The following is a 15,114-nucleotide window of genomic DNA, read 5'->3' as shown; positions in this document are numbered from 1 at the left end:
TTTTCCTTTGATTTCTTTCAGTTTTTGCTTCACATATTTTGCAGCTCTGTCGGTTGATGCATATACATTTGGGATTGCTATATCTTGGTGGATTGACCCTTTTATCACTATTTAGTGTTCATGGTAATTTTCTTCATTCTGAAGTCTACTTTGTCTGTTATTAATATAGCCACTCCAGCTTTCCTTTGATTGTTAGTATGATATATTTCTTCCTCTTTACTTCAACCTATTTTGTTATATTGAGGTGACTTTCATGTAGACAACATATAATTGGGCCATGTTTTTAAATATACTCTTTCACTATCTGTCTTTTTTTTTGAGATGGGGTCTGGCTCTGTCACCTAGGCTGGAGTGCAGTGGTGTGATCTCAGCTCACTGCAATCTCTGCCTCCCGGGTTCAAGTTATTCTCCTGCCTCAGCCTCCTGAGTAGGAGTAGCTGGGACTACAGGTGTCTGCCACTACGCCCGGCTAATTTTTGTATTTTTAGTAGAGACAGGGTTTCACCATGTTGGCCAGGCTGGTTTTGAACTCCTGACCTCAGGTGATCCACCTGCCTCAGCTTCTCAAAGTGCTGGGATTACAGGTGTGAGCCACCACATCCGTCCTCCACTGTTTATCTTTAATGGGTATATTTAGACCAGTTACACTTAATGTAATTATTGATATATTATGACCTAAGTCTGCCATTTTATTTTTTGTTTTCCTTTTTTTTCTGCTTTTTCATTTGTTTTCTTTTTTTTCCTGCCTTTGTGGGTTGCTTGAACATTTTTAAAAAATCCATTTTGATTTGTTTATATATCTTTCTAGAGCTTCTATAGTGATCGTTCTAGATACTACATTATTTATACACATTTTATCACAGTGTATTGGTGACTTCATTTCACTAGTTCTAGTGAATTTTGCAGACTGTTTTCTCCCTTTTCATCCTTTTACCCTCCCTCATTTATAGTATAATTGTTTTAAATGTTTTCTGTACATACATTTAGAACTACATTTTGCTTCAACTCTTAAACATATTTTAAAAAGCTGAGGAAGAGAAGGAAAGCTTATTATATTTGTGTGTGTGTATGTGTATATATATGTGTGTGTGTGTATATGTGTGTGTGTGTGTATGTATGTATATATATAAAATCATTGCTCACCTTGTTCTTCCTTCCCTCCTAGATTTCCTTCCAGTTTCCTTTATTTCCTTTCTGTTTAGAGAACCTCCTTTAGCCATGTTTTTAGGGTAAGTCTGTTGGCCACAAATCCTTAGTTTTCCTTTTTTTGAGAGTGTCTTGATTTTCTTTTCATTCCTGAAGGGTATTCTGTTGGGTATAGGATTCTGTGTTGACAGTCCTTTTTTCCCAGTGCCATAGTGTTTTTCTTCAGGTCCTGAGCTCCTTAGTCAGTCTCCTTCTTCTCTCCACCTTTCAAACTTTTGTTTGTTTTACTATAATGCCCAGGGTTTTTATTTGTTGTAGTTAGGAGGAATAGCGAAAAGTGTGATTATTCCATTTGTAAAAGTCAGGTTCATTTTTTTATATTCTCCTAGTGCAGTGCCTTATACAGAGAAATTCTGGAAAAATATTGATTAGATATATAAAGGAACAATGGCTCTTCAGTGGAACTATGACCTCCTTTGATCCATACATTTGATATCTTCATGCAGTCTCAGTATGTAATAATAATTTGGTCTTTCAAGTTACAAGGGCTTGGATTTGAACCTGGCTCTGCCCCATCTCAGTTTTATTGCTTTTTGAGTTATTTAATGAACTTCTGAGCCCCAGTTGTCCAATCAATAAAATTATGTTAATAATGCCTATGTCATAGGGTTGTTGTAAAGATTGAGATAATTTTTGTAAAGGCTTTAGCATAGTACCTGGCACATGGTGAACTTATAATAATATTAGCTGTTATTATCATGGCTTATTTTCAAGTTCCTAGTTAATTAAGCTAATTTTCAGTTGCGTTTCAGCCAAGCTAGGCCTTCCTGTGTGTAAGAATTACTTTTCTCCTTTTACATTTTACTTTGGTTTTGGAGTGACAAGTTCACCAAATCCTTGTTCTGTCTGACACATATAATGAAGTTTCTTCTTATCAAATCATGAATTAATATTTTTGACTAGGATAGTGCTGAGAATACAGCTCTGGCTTTCTATTAGAGTCTTCCCTCCAGGTTCTTTTTTTTTTTTTTGAGATAGAGTCTCACTCTGTCATCCAGCCTGGAGTCCAGTGGTGCGATCTTGGCTTACTGCAACCTCCGTTTCCTGGGCTCCTTCCACCTCAGCCTCCCTAGTAGCTGGGGCTATAGGTGCCTGCCACCACACCTGGCTAATTTTTGTATTTTTAGTAGAGACAGGCTTCACCATGTGGCCCAAGTTGGTATTGAATTCCTGGGCTCTAGCAATTTGCCCACCTCAGCCTCCCAAAGTGCTGGGATTACAGGTGTGAGCCATCGCACCCAACCCCTCCACCTCCAAATTCTTTTTTTTTTTTTGAGATGGAGTTTTGCTTTTGTTGCCCAGGTTGGAGTGCAATGGCACGATCTCGGCTCACTGCAACCTCGGCCTCCTGGGTTCAAGCGATTCTCCTGTCTCAGCCTTGTGGGTAGCTGGGATTACAGGTGCATGCCACCATGCCTGGCTAATTTTTTTGTATTTTTAGTGGAGATGGGGTTTCACCATGTTGGCCAGGCTGGTCTCGAACTCCTGACCTCAGGTTATCCGCCCGACTTGGCCTCCCAAAGTGCTGGGATAACAGGCGTGAGCCACTGCTCCCAGCCCCTCCAGGTTCTTAATACTTGTTTGTTTTGTGCTTTTTGGGTTCCTTTTTTCCATTGAGCTAGAAATCCACTTAACTGAAAATGCAGTTTGCTCTTTTCTGTCTTGTCCCTGAGGATAATATGACCTTGTCATATGTGTAACTGAAATAAAATAAAATTATGCTATGTTTATGCTGTTTCCAGATCTAACATTAGACTTAACTATTAAATAAAATGGAATTACTGTAACAAAAGTCAATACCGTGTTCTTAAGTGAACATATGCTGTTTCAAGTGTGCCTTTTCCAAGTATTTACAAATTGTGAGATACAAGGCTTGAATGCATGGAGAAACAGAGCGTTGAGCTGGCAGCAGACTTGGAGTTCAGCACCCACAGTTTACAGATAAAAAGGTCCGGAGTAAGTGCCCAGGGTCTGTGCTACGTATTTTCAAGGACTTGAGCTCTGGGCACTATTTTAGAGTATTATGGAGCATTCATGACACCTAGTGGTCAGATACTCTTATATGAATTAGGTATCATTGACAATAGAATGTTGTTTAAAAAATTTTAAATAAAATACAAGTACCTTCTAAAGACTTTTAACCTGCTAAGTTTAGTAGAAAAGGATTCTTGATTCCAGGACCCTTTAGTGGAATGTATTGCAGTTTGAAGGAGTGACAGTAGAGGGCGCCACGGGTTCATTCATTTACTCTGGGGTGCAAAGGTGTTTTTCTTTTTTTTTTTTTCCTGAGATTTGTCAACCATCAAAATTTTGAACCGTCATTTGAGCAGTGACTTTTTTGTTTGTTTGTTTTGAGACCGAATCTCGCTCTAATTGCCCAGGCTGGAGTGCAGTGGCACAATCTTGGCTCACCACAACCGCCGCCTCCTGGGGTTCAAGCAATTCTCCTGCCTCAGCCTCCCGAGTAACTGGGATTACAGGCATGCACCACTATGCCCAGCTAATTTTTGTATTTTTAGTAGAGACGGGGTTTCACCTTGTTGCCTAGACTGGTCTCGAACTCCTGACCTCAAGTGATCTGTCCACGTCGGCCTCACACAGTGCTGGGATTACAAGCGTGAACTACCACGCCCGGCCTGAGCAGTGACTTTTGTCTGAGTTGTTTGCTCTTGTATCCCCAATGCCCAGAACAGTACGTGACATATATAGTGGGCTCTCAATCAATATTTGTAAATTCATATTTATTTTTGTTATAAATAATCTCCGTGATGCTTTTCTTTGGGCCTTTGAAAATTTAAGGGCAATAAAGATAATGACAAGAGTGTCATTGAACATCTGGCTCAAAATTTTAACCTTTTGAGTTTCGTATTTTTAAAGTTCTGATATTTGCAAAGTCATTTAAGTCAGGAATAACCAGCTTGGCCCCTTTCTTCTTTGGTTAGTTAATAGTTGGTGATTGACTGGTAACCAGGATTTTTGAGTGAATTCTTTGTAGCAATTGAGTATTACAGTGTTTTCTTTTCCTCTGAATTCTTAGTTACATTTCTAATATTTCTCATAATTTTAAATCAGACTTCGAAGAGTCTACATTACTAGAGAGATCTGCCAACTTGGAGCACATTTCTTTTGTAGTGGAGAATTCTACCCCACCAAGATGAAGTTGTCTTTTTATTCCCTGGTCTTTATAGAGTTGTTTTGTAGGGCAGTTTAAGGATTTGAGCCCATGGGGAATGTAGAGAAGAATGGCTTTCAACACTTGAAGAGTTAAAACCATTTTGTTCCCATCTAATTTTAGAAGAGCATCCTAAATTTTCATGTAATTCATGTCTTAAAAATTATTTTAGGGATATCTGGCTTTGTGAAAAGGCAATGGAATATTCTTTGTGTTGCTTATGGCAACATGATTAAAAACCTCTGGTTTTTAATGATACTCTGGTTTTTAGTGATACTCTCTGGAGTCCTGTGAACCTCCTGAAATTTAAAGTGGCATAGTGGGAACATTGTGGAAAGAAACGTTTTAATATTTAAAATTTACCACAAAATCCATTATGCTTGAAAGAGACTATCATATGAGGGTAATGGGCACCCTCTGATGATTTTACAGCTTTTAAATTACATGGGCTAACACCATTGCATTTTAACCTCTCATTTCCCTGCAACAAAATGTTAGATGAATCATTAGACATACTGATCTTTTTTGTCATGGCACAAATTAGGAAGTATTTAAGTGGGATAATGCTTTACCTCCTTGCTAATAGTTCCTAAACATAAATTGTTTGCTAAAATAATTATAGCAGTTTTTCTAAAACACAAAATATTTGTTTGTTTACCTGAGTCATATTTATTTTGTCTTGAACATTTTTTTTCGTTATTAGTGTACTGCATTGGAACAAAAACTGAAAAAATTGACGGAAGATTTGAGTTGTCAGCGACAAAATGCAGAAAGTGCCAGATGTTCTCTGGAACAGAAAATTAAGGAAAAAGAAAAGGAGTTTCAAGAGGTAAGGTCAATGGATTCGTGAGGTGTTTGTCTGAAAGGCTTTTTATGGACTTTTCAGAGTTTGATCACTTGGAAAGGGGAGTTGTTATCACGATTTGGGAAATTCTGTTAGAGGGGAAATGCTTTGTGAGCTGAAGGTCACCTTATTTTCCTTCACATCTTCATTTTTGTGCTTTTTTTTAATCTTTCAGTTTTTGATTAGAGAAGGGAATTAGTATTCAGAATTCATCCTGTTTTCTGATTTGTTTGAGATTTGATATTCAGTAGGAAAGGATCACATTTCTTCTTTTGGACATTTTCTCTGCTGTGAAGGAAATTGTATTACATTTTCCAGTAGGTTGAAGGAAATTGTATTACATTTTCCAATAGGTTAAAAAATTTTTTTTCTTCTTTCACTCTATTTCCTTTGTAACTTGTTTTTTTTTTTTTTTTTTTTTTTGAGATGGAGTCTCGCTCTGTTACCCAGGCTGGAGTGCAGCGGCACAATCTTGGCTCCCTGCAACCTCCGCCTCCCTGGTTCCAGCAATTTTCCTGCCTCAGCCTCCTGAGAAGCTGGGATTACAGGCGCCACCACCACACCTGGCTAATTTTTGTATTTCTAGTAGAGACGGGGTTTCACCATGTTGGCCAGGCTGGTCTCAAACTACTGACCTCAGGTGATCCACCCACCTTGGCCTCCCAAAGTGTTGGGATTACAGGCATGAGCCACCGCGCCCGGGCAACTCTAGTTGTTTTTAAACCTGTGGGTTGGCAAATAAATTAGGGTATTTGATGTGATGGGGAAAGCGGTTGGCAGAAGTGAGGGTGGAAGGTGCCTTTCCGTAAGTATCTGCCAGTTTGGTTCTTTCAGGTGATTTAGCCTGAAAGTGCCATATGGATTAAGAGTCTATAGATTTTAAATAAGAGTGCCTGGAAATGTTAGCTAGTATCCTTCTGTGGTTACTAAAGTTAATAGGTAGCATATACTTTTTGAGCCCATTTAAAGTGGTATATAGTTTTTCGTGTTGTAAACGCCGTTTTTGAGTATGTTTGGTTTCTTATTTGAGCTTTGACTGTTGTAGCTCAGTTCTGCTCTCTTGCCCCTGATCCTTCATAGTAGAGGTAATCAATTTAAGACTGAAGATGAGGTGGAAACAGGCTAGTTTCCACGTGGTCAACTGATAGAGTCCTTCCCCTTTCCCTCAGAGACCTGGATTGGATACCTGGGCCCAGCATGGAGCACTGAGGCTGATTATATTCATTGTTAAGCGGACCGTTGGCTCAGCTCCCTGCTGTCTTCTGTGCTCTCTGTGCAGTTGCCCATTAGGATGCTCGTGCCTCACCCTGGAGTTTCCCTAGCGAACCATCATTGGGCTGATGCACCTGCCCTTTTTTTTCAGGAGCTCTCCCGTCAACAGCGTTCTTTCCAAACACTGGACCAAGAGTGCATTCAGGTGAAGGCCAGACTCACCCAGGAGTTACAGCAAGCCAAGAATATGCACAACGTCCTGCAGGCTGAACTGGATAAAGTAGGAACTGTGTCTCTCTGTCTCTCCTCAGTCTTCCCCTCTTGTTCCTTGTACCTGTTACTTCTCTACCATAACTGACGTATGATACTTTCAAAGAAAAAGCACTCCACCTTCATTTTCTTTCTTTTTTGAGACGGAGTCTCGCTCTGTCACCCAGAGTGGCGCGATCTCGGCTCATTGCAAGCTCCACCTCCCGGATTCACGCCATTCTCCTGCCTCAGCCTCCCGAGCAGCTGGGACTACGGGCGTCCGCCACCAAGCCCGGCTAATTTTTTGTATTTTTAGTAGAGACGGGGTTTCCCCATGTTGCCCAGGATGGTCTCGATCTCCTGACCTCATGATCCGCCCGCCTTGGCCTCTCAAAGTGCTGAGATTATAGGCGCGAGCCACTGCACCCGGCTCCACCTTCACTTTCCCTATCAAAGTGGAGAATGTACAGAACCATTCTGGCTCTAGGTTTCCTCATCTAGAGAAACAGTGGGGGTGGGTTAGGATTTCAGATCCAGAAGTCTGTGGAGGTCTCTGATATTCTGTTGGTTCTTGGATCTGTGACCAGGTGGGAGCTATGCCAAGTAATTTATGCCCCCAAGTAGTTAAAGCACTGAAAATTATAATCACTTTACTTATTTAAGACTTACTCCCAAAATGGTCTCATCCAGTTTTGTGACTTTACATATCGTCTATGTGATGATGACTCTGCCCAGCCTGGATGTCTATTCTGGACTTCAGATGTGTGGGTGTGTGCTTGACAGTCCACTTACATGTCTAAAGGCACTTCACAGCAACATGCTAAGAATTGAACTCTAGGTATTTCTTTTCCAAAACTGCTCCTCCCGTAGTCTTCCTCACCCTGCTAACTTGCACTTCCATTCTCCACATTGCTGGGACCAAATGTCCCAGTCATGGGACAAAACCTCCATGTCACCTTCTATTCTTCTTTTTCTCTTACACCTGAAACTGCTGACTCTACTGATGGATACTTATATTATCAACACTTTCTTGTTCCCTGTGGCACTGTTTGTAATATCACGGGGCAGGTATCTTTGTGTATGTGTGCTGATGTTTCTGTAGGGCAGATTTCTGCATGTGAAATCGATAGCCTAAGGAACATATGCATCCCAATATTTGTGTGTGGTTTTTTTGTCGTTTGTTTTTTTGAGACAGAATCTCCCTCTGTCACCCAGGCTGGAGTGCAGTGGCACGATCTCAGCTCACTGCAACCTCATCCTCCCGGGTTTGAGTGATTCTCCTGCCTCAGCCTCCCGAGTGGCTGGGATTACAGGCGCCTGCCACCATGCCTGGCTGATTTTTGTATTTTTAGTAGAGACGAGGTTTCAGCAGGTTGGCCAGGCTGGTCTCAAACTTCTAACCTCAGGTGATTTGCCCACCTCAACCTCCCAAAGTGCTGGGGTTACAGGCGTGAGCCGCCCTGCTTGGCCAGCATCCTAACATTTGATAGTTACTGCCAAATTGCCCACCATAAAAGCTGTAGCAGTTACTCTCCTACCAGGTACAAAAGAGGGCCTGTTTCCTCTCATCCTTGCTGATTGGAGATAGTCTTGGTTTTTAAAATTTTTGCCAATTGAGCAGTGAAAAATATTGCCATATCATTTTTTAAATTCACACTTCCTTGATTACCATCGAAGCTATCTCTTTCAGTAGCCATTTGTATTTTTTGTATAGTTTTCTGTTTCTACCCATTGCCCTTTTGTTCAATCATAGAGGCGCTTTGTATGTTGTATTACAGATATAATATCTTTTATTCTGTTATATATATTGAAAGTGTGTTCTCTTAGCCTGTTTCTTATCTCAACTTTTTTTCCTTTTGTTTATTTATTACCACCTAGCTGTTTTATTTTTTGTGGTTAAATCTTTTTCCTTTGTGGTCTCCTTGCCACACCCAGCCTCTTTCATCTCTTCTGTGCTGCCGCTGAGTGACGTCGCAGGTTCACACTATGGTATATATGATATATGTAGCTGTGACGTATGTTGTATCTCAACCAGAATAGATAGCACCCATTTTTATATTCCATGACCGTTTTATTGTTTAAGAATACATGATTAATGAAAAAGTAAAGAACATAAAAATGAAACTTGTCCTCTTTTTCTTTTTGTAGGTCACAGCAGTAAAGCAACAGCTAGAAAAAAATTTGGAAGAGTTTAAGCAGAAGTTGTGCAGAGCTGAACAGGCATCCCAGGCGAGTCAGATCAAGGAGGATGAGCTGAGGAGAAGCGTGGAGGTAAGGAAGGAAGATGCTGAGTTTTCTCCACTTATTTATAGGACCAAGTACAAGGGGAAAAGAAAATTTCTATTCCATTTGTCAGTAGCTTATTGTGACTATGTGCCTTTTTCTTTTCTATTTGCCGGAAGTAAGTATTACAGAATGTTCTGTATATAACCCATGACAGACTATGATTGCTTATTTTTCTACTCTCTATTCTGTATATAATTACTAATATGACTCTAGCAGCTATAGCATATCTAGCAATATGCATCTACAACATGACTTGTGTTAAGAATATGTACTCCTTCCTTAAAGATTGTTTTAGACCCTCTGGGAGGTGGAAAGATGGAAGAAAGGAAGGAAAGGATTTTTTAAATGGAAAGAAACAAAATTGTGGATAGGATGTATCATCTAAATCCCTTTTCTAAGTGTTGGCATTTGTGTCTTTCAATATTAAAAACACGTGGAAAGTCATAGATTTAAATAAACAAAAGTAGTGACAGATAAAGAGTTTCTAGATTAAAAATTCTTACAAAAACATCAACTAATTGTCAATTATATGACTGACTTCAAAAGTGGACACTGACTTTAATGTTCAGCCTGTGCATGCCCTGGTTGACGGTGTCTTTGGAGACTTTGTTTCGTCCACAAAGTGGTGGATGAGGGTTCCGGAATGGCATGGATATCCTGATGGGATTTTATGCATACATACTTCAATTTGGCTTCTCTCTGAATTTATTTAGTGGCCTGGAGTTTATTTTAAAGGGCTTAATTAAGAACCATTCAGTGACAGTTAATAGACTGAAACAATTTGAAGAGAGCCGTAAATCAACATTGTAATTTTAAGAAGAGGAACAACAAAAGAATTGTAGAAATTTCTTCTCCATCAAACCCCACAGGAAAGAATGTTTTTCTGTTTATTCTTTAAATGTTCTATGATCACTTTTTAGGCAGTAAAGATTAAAAAAACTTTCTCTATAAAGAACAGTTATTTGTTCAGTTGAGGAAAGTCTAAATGTATTTATCCCCACTGCTTTGCAGAGTGTATCACGATGGTAAAATCGAACATCTGTCGGTAACAGACAGGCGATTGTTAAATCAGCTAACCCCAAAGGGGCAATACTGCTGGAGACAGGGGGCCACAGCTCCAGCCACCAAAGTGGAAGAAAACTTCAAATCAGATGATGGTTTCATCAGCAAACGTTTTCAAATGGAAGTGTTTGTTTCAGCAAAACAAATGTTTGCCTTTTGGCCAGTGGGGACCAACCAACAGATGCTTCTGCTAACATTTCCACAGGCAGACTGGCATCGAACTCTTCCCTCTGTGAGCTTCCCTTTCAGCCAGGAACTCTCCCGCGACTCCACTGGCTGCCTGGTGGAAACATTTTGTAAAAGCAATCATCTGGTTAAGAGAGTCCAAACACTTTTAAAACTGCTTGCTTGGCCAAGTCGCAGTAGTGGGCTGGACATTGTCTTGCAGGTGTTTCTGAAGACTCGTTCATCCCCACAAGGTCTCGTCCATGAGCTGTAGCGCTGTCCTCAGTTAACCCTAGCCTGTACCGAGGTGCATGCATCACGTTTCACTGGCATTTCATTGATGTCTCTGTCAAATGAGGGCATCGATGTGAAAGTGCCTAGCACAGGGCCTGGGGATGAAGTTAGTATTTGTCTTCATTTATGGTTATGTTTATGTCTGTGTCATCTTTTGAGGGTGATAGCAAGATTTCAAAGAGTTTGGCTGGCTCTTGTGTTTTGCATTGGGATTGGGACCAGATAAGTGATGAACCCAGTTAGAGGAGTGGTGTAACTTAGAGGGAAAATGGTTGTGGCTTTAGAGTGAGCGAGATCTGAAATTGCATTGCTTTTCTGCCACCTACCGCGATGTGACCTTGAGACAATGGCTTACCCTTTCTCAGTCTGACTTTCCTCATCTGCACATAGGGACAAATCATTCTCCTCCCTTTTCAAGACTGTATTCTTGGTTAACTTAAATGTTGTATGTAAAGTGCTTAGCCCAGTGCCCGGCACATAAGTGCTCGGTCAGTTATTGCAGTCCACCACTTGCTCATTGCTTTGGTCTTCACCACTGCCATGAACTTTTGACGTTAGCATTGTTTGCTGTCACCTACAGGCACAGAAAGTGTGATCAGGGGACAGTGCACTTGATTTTTCTCATATTAAAATTTTGCCTGTTCTATTATTGTGTCACTCTGGGTATCTTTCTGTGTCTAATTATAAGTAAGCACTAACAAATTTAGGACGCTTATAGGTTTTGGATGCCGAAATAATGTGACAGTTGTACTGAAATTTTGCTTGTCCATGTTTAGTAAACATGCTGCTCACAATGAGAAATTATCAGTACTGGAAATGTGATTTAATGGCCCAATCAAGGGTAAAGTTAACGTTTAGCATCAAAGTGAATGGAGGGTTTAGATAAGCTGCTTATCCAGTATCCAGTGCCAGCCCCATAGCATTGGGGTTAGGCAATAAAATACCATCGTTTGACAGTCAAGATGAGGGAACACTTGCCTAGGGACCTTTCCAAGCATAGGGATCTGTATTACACTAGGTCCTCTAAGGAGCTGGCTCTGGCAAGCAAGAGAGATGAGGAGGAAAGGGAAAAAACACATTCTTTGCATCCATCCCTTATCCAAGTATATAGGCCTCACCCAGCAGGGGACATATTAAGCTATATTCATGGATGGGATCATGAAATGCCACACAGTAGCTGAAATTTGTTTTGTCTGGCCCTAGGAAATGATGCCTCCCTTGCTGCTGCTAAAGCGAAGTTGATCTGGGTGGAATTGCTTGCTAAGCTCTAATGCTGGCTTGTGGTTATAGGGATTTTTGTTGTGTTTTTCCAGCATAGTACCCAATTTTGCAAATCATGTGAGGATGCAAGAGATGCCTAGGAAAATGTATCTTTGTACGCTTAACTCATTGTTGATAATGAGATACCCAATCAAGTCTTAAGTGGTTGTAGCCCCGTGGAAAACTCATTGCTGATGGATGGCAGCTTGCACATCCATTTTCAGATGTTCATTTTCTAAATTCTGGCCTTTTAAAATTCTTGGGTTGGTCATAGCCATAGCATTATAAGCCTGCTGGGTCCCAGGATTGGCTGAACATTTCTTCGTTAGAAACAAATATTTATGGAGCTAATGCCAGAATAGAGAAAGTCATGTTAATCTTTCCATTGAGCTTACTATTCATTTAAATGTCTCCAATTATGGACAGACATGGATCGAGACCAACACACACATAAACATAAAATTCCCCGTTTCCCTGGTGCCCTCTCTCTCTTCTTTTTTCCTTCCTTCCTATTGGGATGCACCCTGTTTTGCACAGTGTCTTTTCAGCTGTCTTGTCAAGCCTCCAGATGCAAGTGTCATTTGATTTGATTAATTTTCTTTTTTTTTTAGAGTAAGAAAATATTTTTTCATTTGCAAAATAAAAATGCTAAGTCAACCCAGGTAGTTACATTCTAGTTCCTCTTCTATGTTGACCTCATTCAGCTGATCTTAGCATTGATTACAGAAATCTGGCTACTGTTAAATTTTGGGAAGAAATACTACTAATAATGCTACATTGCCCCTGTCAAAGTGCTTTAAGGTGTTTGTCCTTTCACATCTGTGATCTCATTTGAGGGGTGATTATTCTGAGTCTGAAGAACAAACCAGTCATTATGGGTTCCATAGTTTAATGATGCTAATTTAAATCAATAACATTGTTGCACCTTAATGATCGTGCTTTGCAAAATTTAACACTGACTAGTGTGAATGTTAACCTATCAATCTTGAGCTCGGTTGGAGCTGCCCTTTAGTTCTGATTGATATCTTAATTCGATAGAGTGTCAGTTTAGCGGCATGGAAGAAGGATCAGGACACGGTAGATGGGAGTATAATAACTACAACAGGTTCTGTCTTATTTTAATGATGAAATGAACGCATATACATGAACAGAGCAGCTGCCAGCAAGTTTTCAAGTACTTTCTACTAGCCAGATTCTCCCTCTTCTTGAATTTGGCTTTGCTACATCGGTACCCATCTGCTGGTAGTAACCAGACTGATAATTGAAGGCAGCCTTCCAACACAGTATTGCCACGGCCATCTGTTTTCTAACAGTGCAGTAGGGTTTTGGAAGATGGGTCTTAATTGTTTCTTTAAGATTCAGAATTTTTCCTCTACTTCATAAAGGGGTAATTTTGGTAGTTTTGAAATGCAGTTTAGAAAAAAGTTAGCTTTATGTGATTTTTTCCCCCCTTAAGGCTGTGAGGTGCTTGGTTCTCTCAGTTTGTAGTGATGTATGCCAATTCCCTGTGGTCCAAAGGATGGCATACAGTATAGGTTGAGATACTTGTTTGTTATGTGAGTCTTATGTGGTTAATAAGCAATAGAGGTTTTCTTTGGCATGTAAACATTGCTTGCTTTTAAGATTCAGAACATGTAGGCCTCCCTAGATAGTAGAATGGAACTACACATGTACCTATACTACTTCATTGCATGTTGTTGCATGGATATCTCTTCAATCAGGTGCCCAAAGAGCCTGTTTTCACTGTGAAAGATCAGAAGCTAGAATTAATTCTTCCTCTGTGTTCCAGCCCTCTGATTTTCCAGAGCACACTCAATGTCTCTTTAGTATTTAGCGCATCCTATTGTGTATTAAATGATTAGTATCACATCTTCCCCCACTGGAGGATGTCTGCCCCAAGGGCAGAGACTCTGTCTTATTTATATTTGCATTTTTCATGATGCACATTCCAGCATCTTGAACATTGTCGGTTTTCTTGGTAAGCATTTATTGAAGGTAATTTTTCCCACAAAATCATTCCTGTAACAGCAAACCTTAAGTTGGTTTTGCAATGAAAAGTAAACATTTGTGCTTTGATTTTTTTTTTTTTTTTTTTTTTTGGTTTATTAACAAGTTAAATGTTTGCAAAGGTATATTTGGCCGTTCAGGTGTGATAGGAACTTGGAGGTTTTGTCTTGAGGATCTTATAGATAGGATTTTCCTTTTGAGCTTACTCTTTAATGGGCATGTGAACAATGAGAAAGTTCAATGAAACTTCTTGAAATAAATAATTATCTTCAGATTTGGGTTTGACGCTGTTGTCTTCTTTTCATAACATTATTTAAGTAGGAATGTCTGACTTCGTTAGGTACTCCAACGGGGAAAATGTGATTCTTTCCCTAGTGAGATACACAAACAGTTCTGCTAGAGACCTTTATTAAGGCAGAAGTCATAACTTACTTGAGCATTCGTTTCAGTTATAACCAATTAAATGTGTGTTTTAGGAAATGAAGAAGGAAAACAACCTCCTTAAGAGTCAGTCTGAGCAAAAGGCCAGAGAAGTCTGCCACCTGGAGGCAGAACTCAAGAACGTCAAACAGTGTTTAAATCAGAGCCAGAATTTTGCGGAAGAAATGAAAGGTAAGTAAACTTAGTGTTTTAGAGTTCACTTTCTAAGCTATTATTCCCGCGAAAGAGGATGGATGGCATTAACATATTAGAGAAACTCTTTGGATTTTTTTTCCATATATTCCCTTAAAAAGATGTGTGCAGTTGATGTGGAAGAGTTTTCCCTCTTCCATTTTTTAGTTTCCAGAGTGAGAGTGGGACTTTTTTAAATTGGAACATATTGAGTCCCAAATGCCTGATGCTTAGCACTTTGAAACCAGAAGGGTAAATATTTTCCACACAAAGCTAAATTTTCAATGCTGTCTCTCACCCCCGAGTACTATTCTGTGTGTCTCAAGTGTGCTTGTTAGTTATATCCAGACAGCTCATCTCCTGACTCATTAACATTTCCGTTATAATGGAAAAACCCTATATTAAATGATGTTTTCCAAACTCCTAATGACCGTTGTTTTTTGATGACTTAGTGGACTGAATGATTTTATTTTCTTATTTTAAAGCCAAAGAATTCTGCTCTACACATCAAATGAATCCACTCTTGGTTTCATATTTGTATGTTTGTGCTGGATGTCTTCTCCATACCCTTATTTTCTCACCTGGGGTGTTTGCATGTCTAGGATTTCTTTGAACTCTGTCCTGTGGAATGTGTGTCACATTTCTCTGTGACTGTTTTCTTTTTAAAACCCCAATCTGCCCAAGACAGCTTTCAGTTTTTCCACAGCAGCAGGTAGAAATGTCAGTCTTCAGCTTTCTTGAAGGG

The 15,114-nt window shown here is 39.8% G+C and overlaps 1 protein-coding gene across 2 annotated transcripts in view; it reads left to right on the top strand.

Moving 5' to 3' along the window:
* CENPF (centromere protein F) overlaps positions 1-15,114 on the top strand; it is a 58,886-nt gene that overhangs the window by 17,895 nt on the left and 25,877 nt on the right. For both annotated transcript variants that reach the window (XM_007988456.3, XM_037985563.2), the window contains 4 exons: positions 5,082-5,207; positions 6,586-6,714; positions 8,832-8,954; positions 14,234-14,369. In XM_007988456.3, the coding sequence (XP_007986647.3) occupies positions 5,082-5,207; positions 6,586-6,714; positions 8,832-8,954; positions 14,234-14,369 (514 nt within the window). The remainder of the gene's footprint in view (positions 1-5,081; positions 5,208-6,585; positions 6,715-8,831; positions 8,955-14,233; positions 14,370-15,114) is intronic.

This window comes from Chlorocebus sabaeus, chromosome 25 (assembly GCF_047675955.1).
Source record: "Chlorocebus sabaeus isolate Y175 chromosome 25, mChlSab1.0.hap1, whole genome shotgun sequence".
In the NCBI taxonomy this organism is placed as follows: Eukaryota; Metazoa; Chordata; class Mammalia; order Primates; family Cercopithecidae; genus Chlorocebus; species Chlorocebus sabaeus.
Note: the sequence above shows the minus strand (reverse complement) of the source record. Positions and strands in the feature narration are given on the sequence as shown.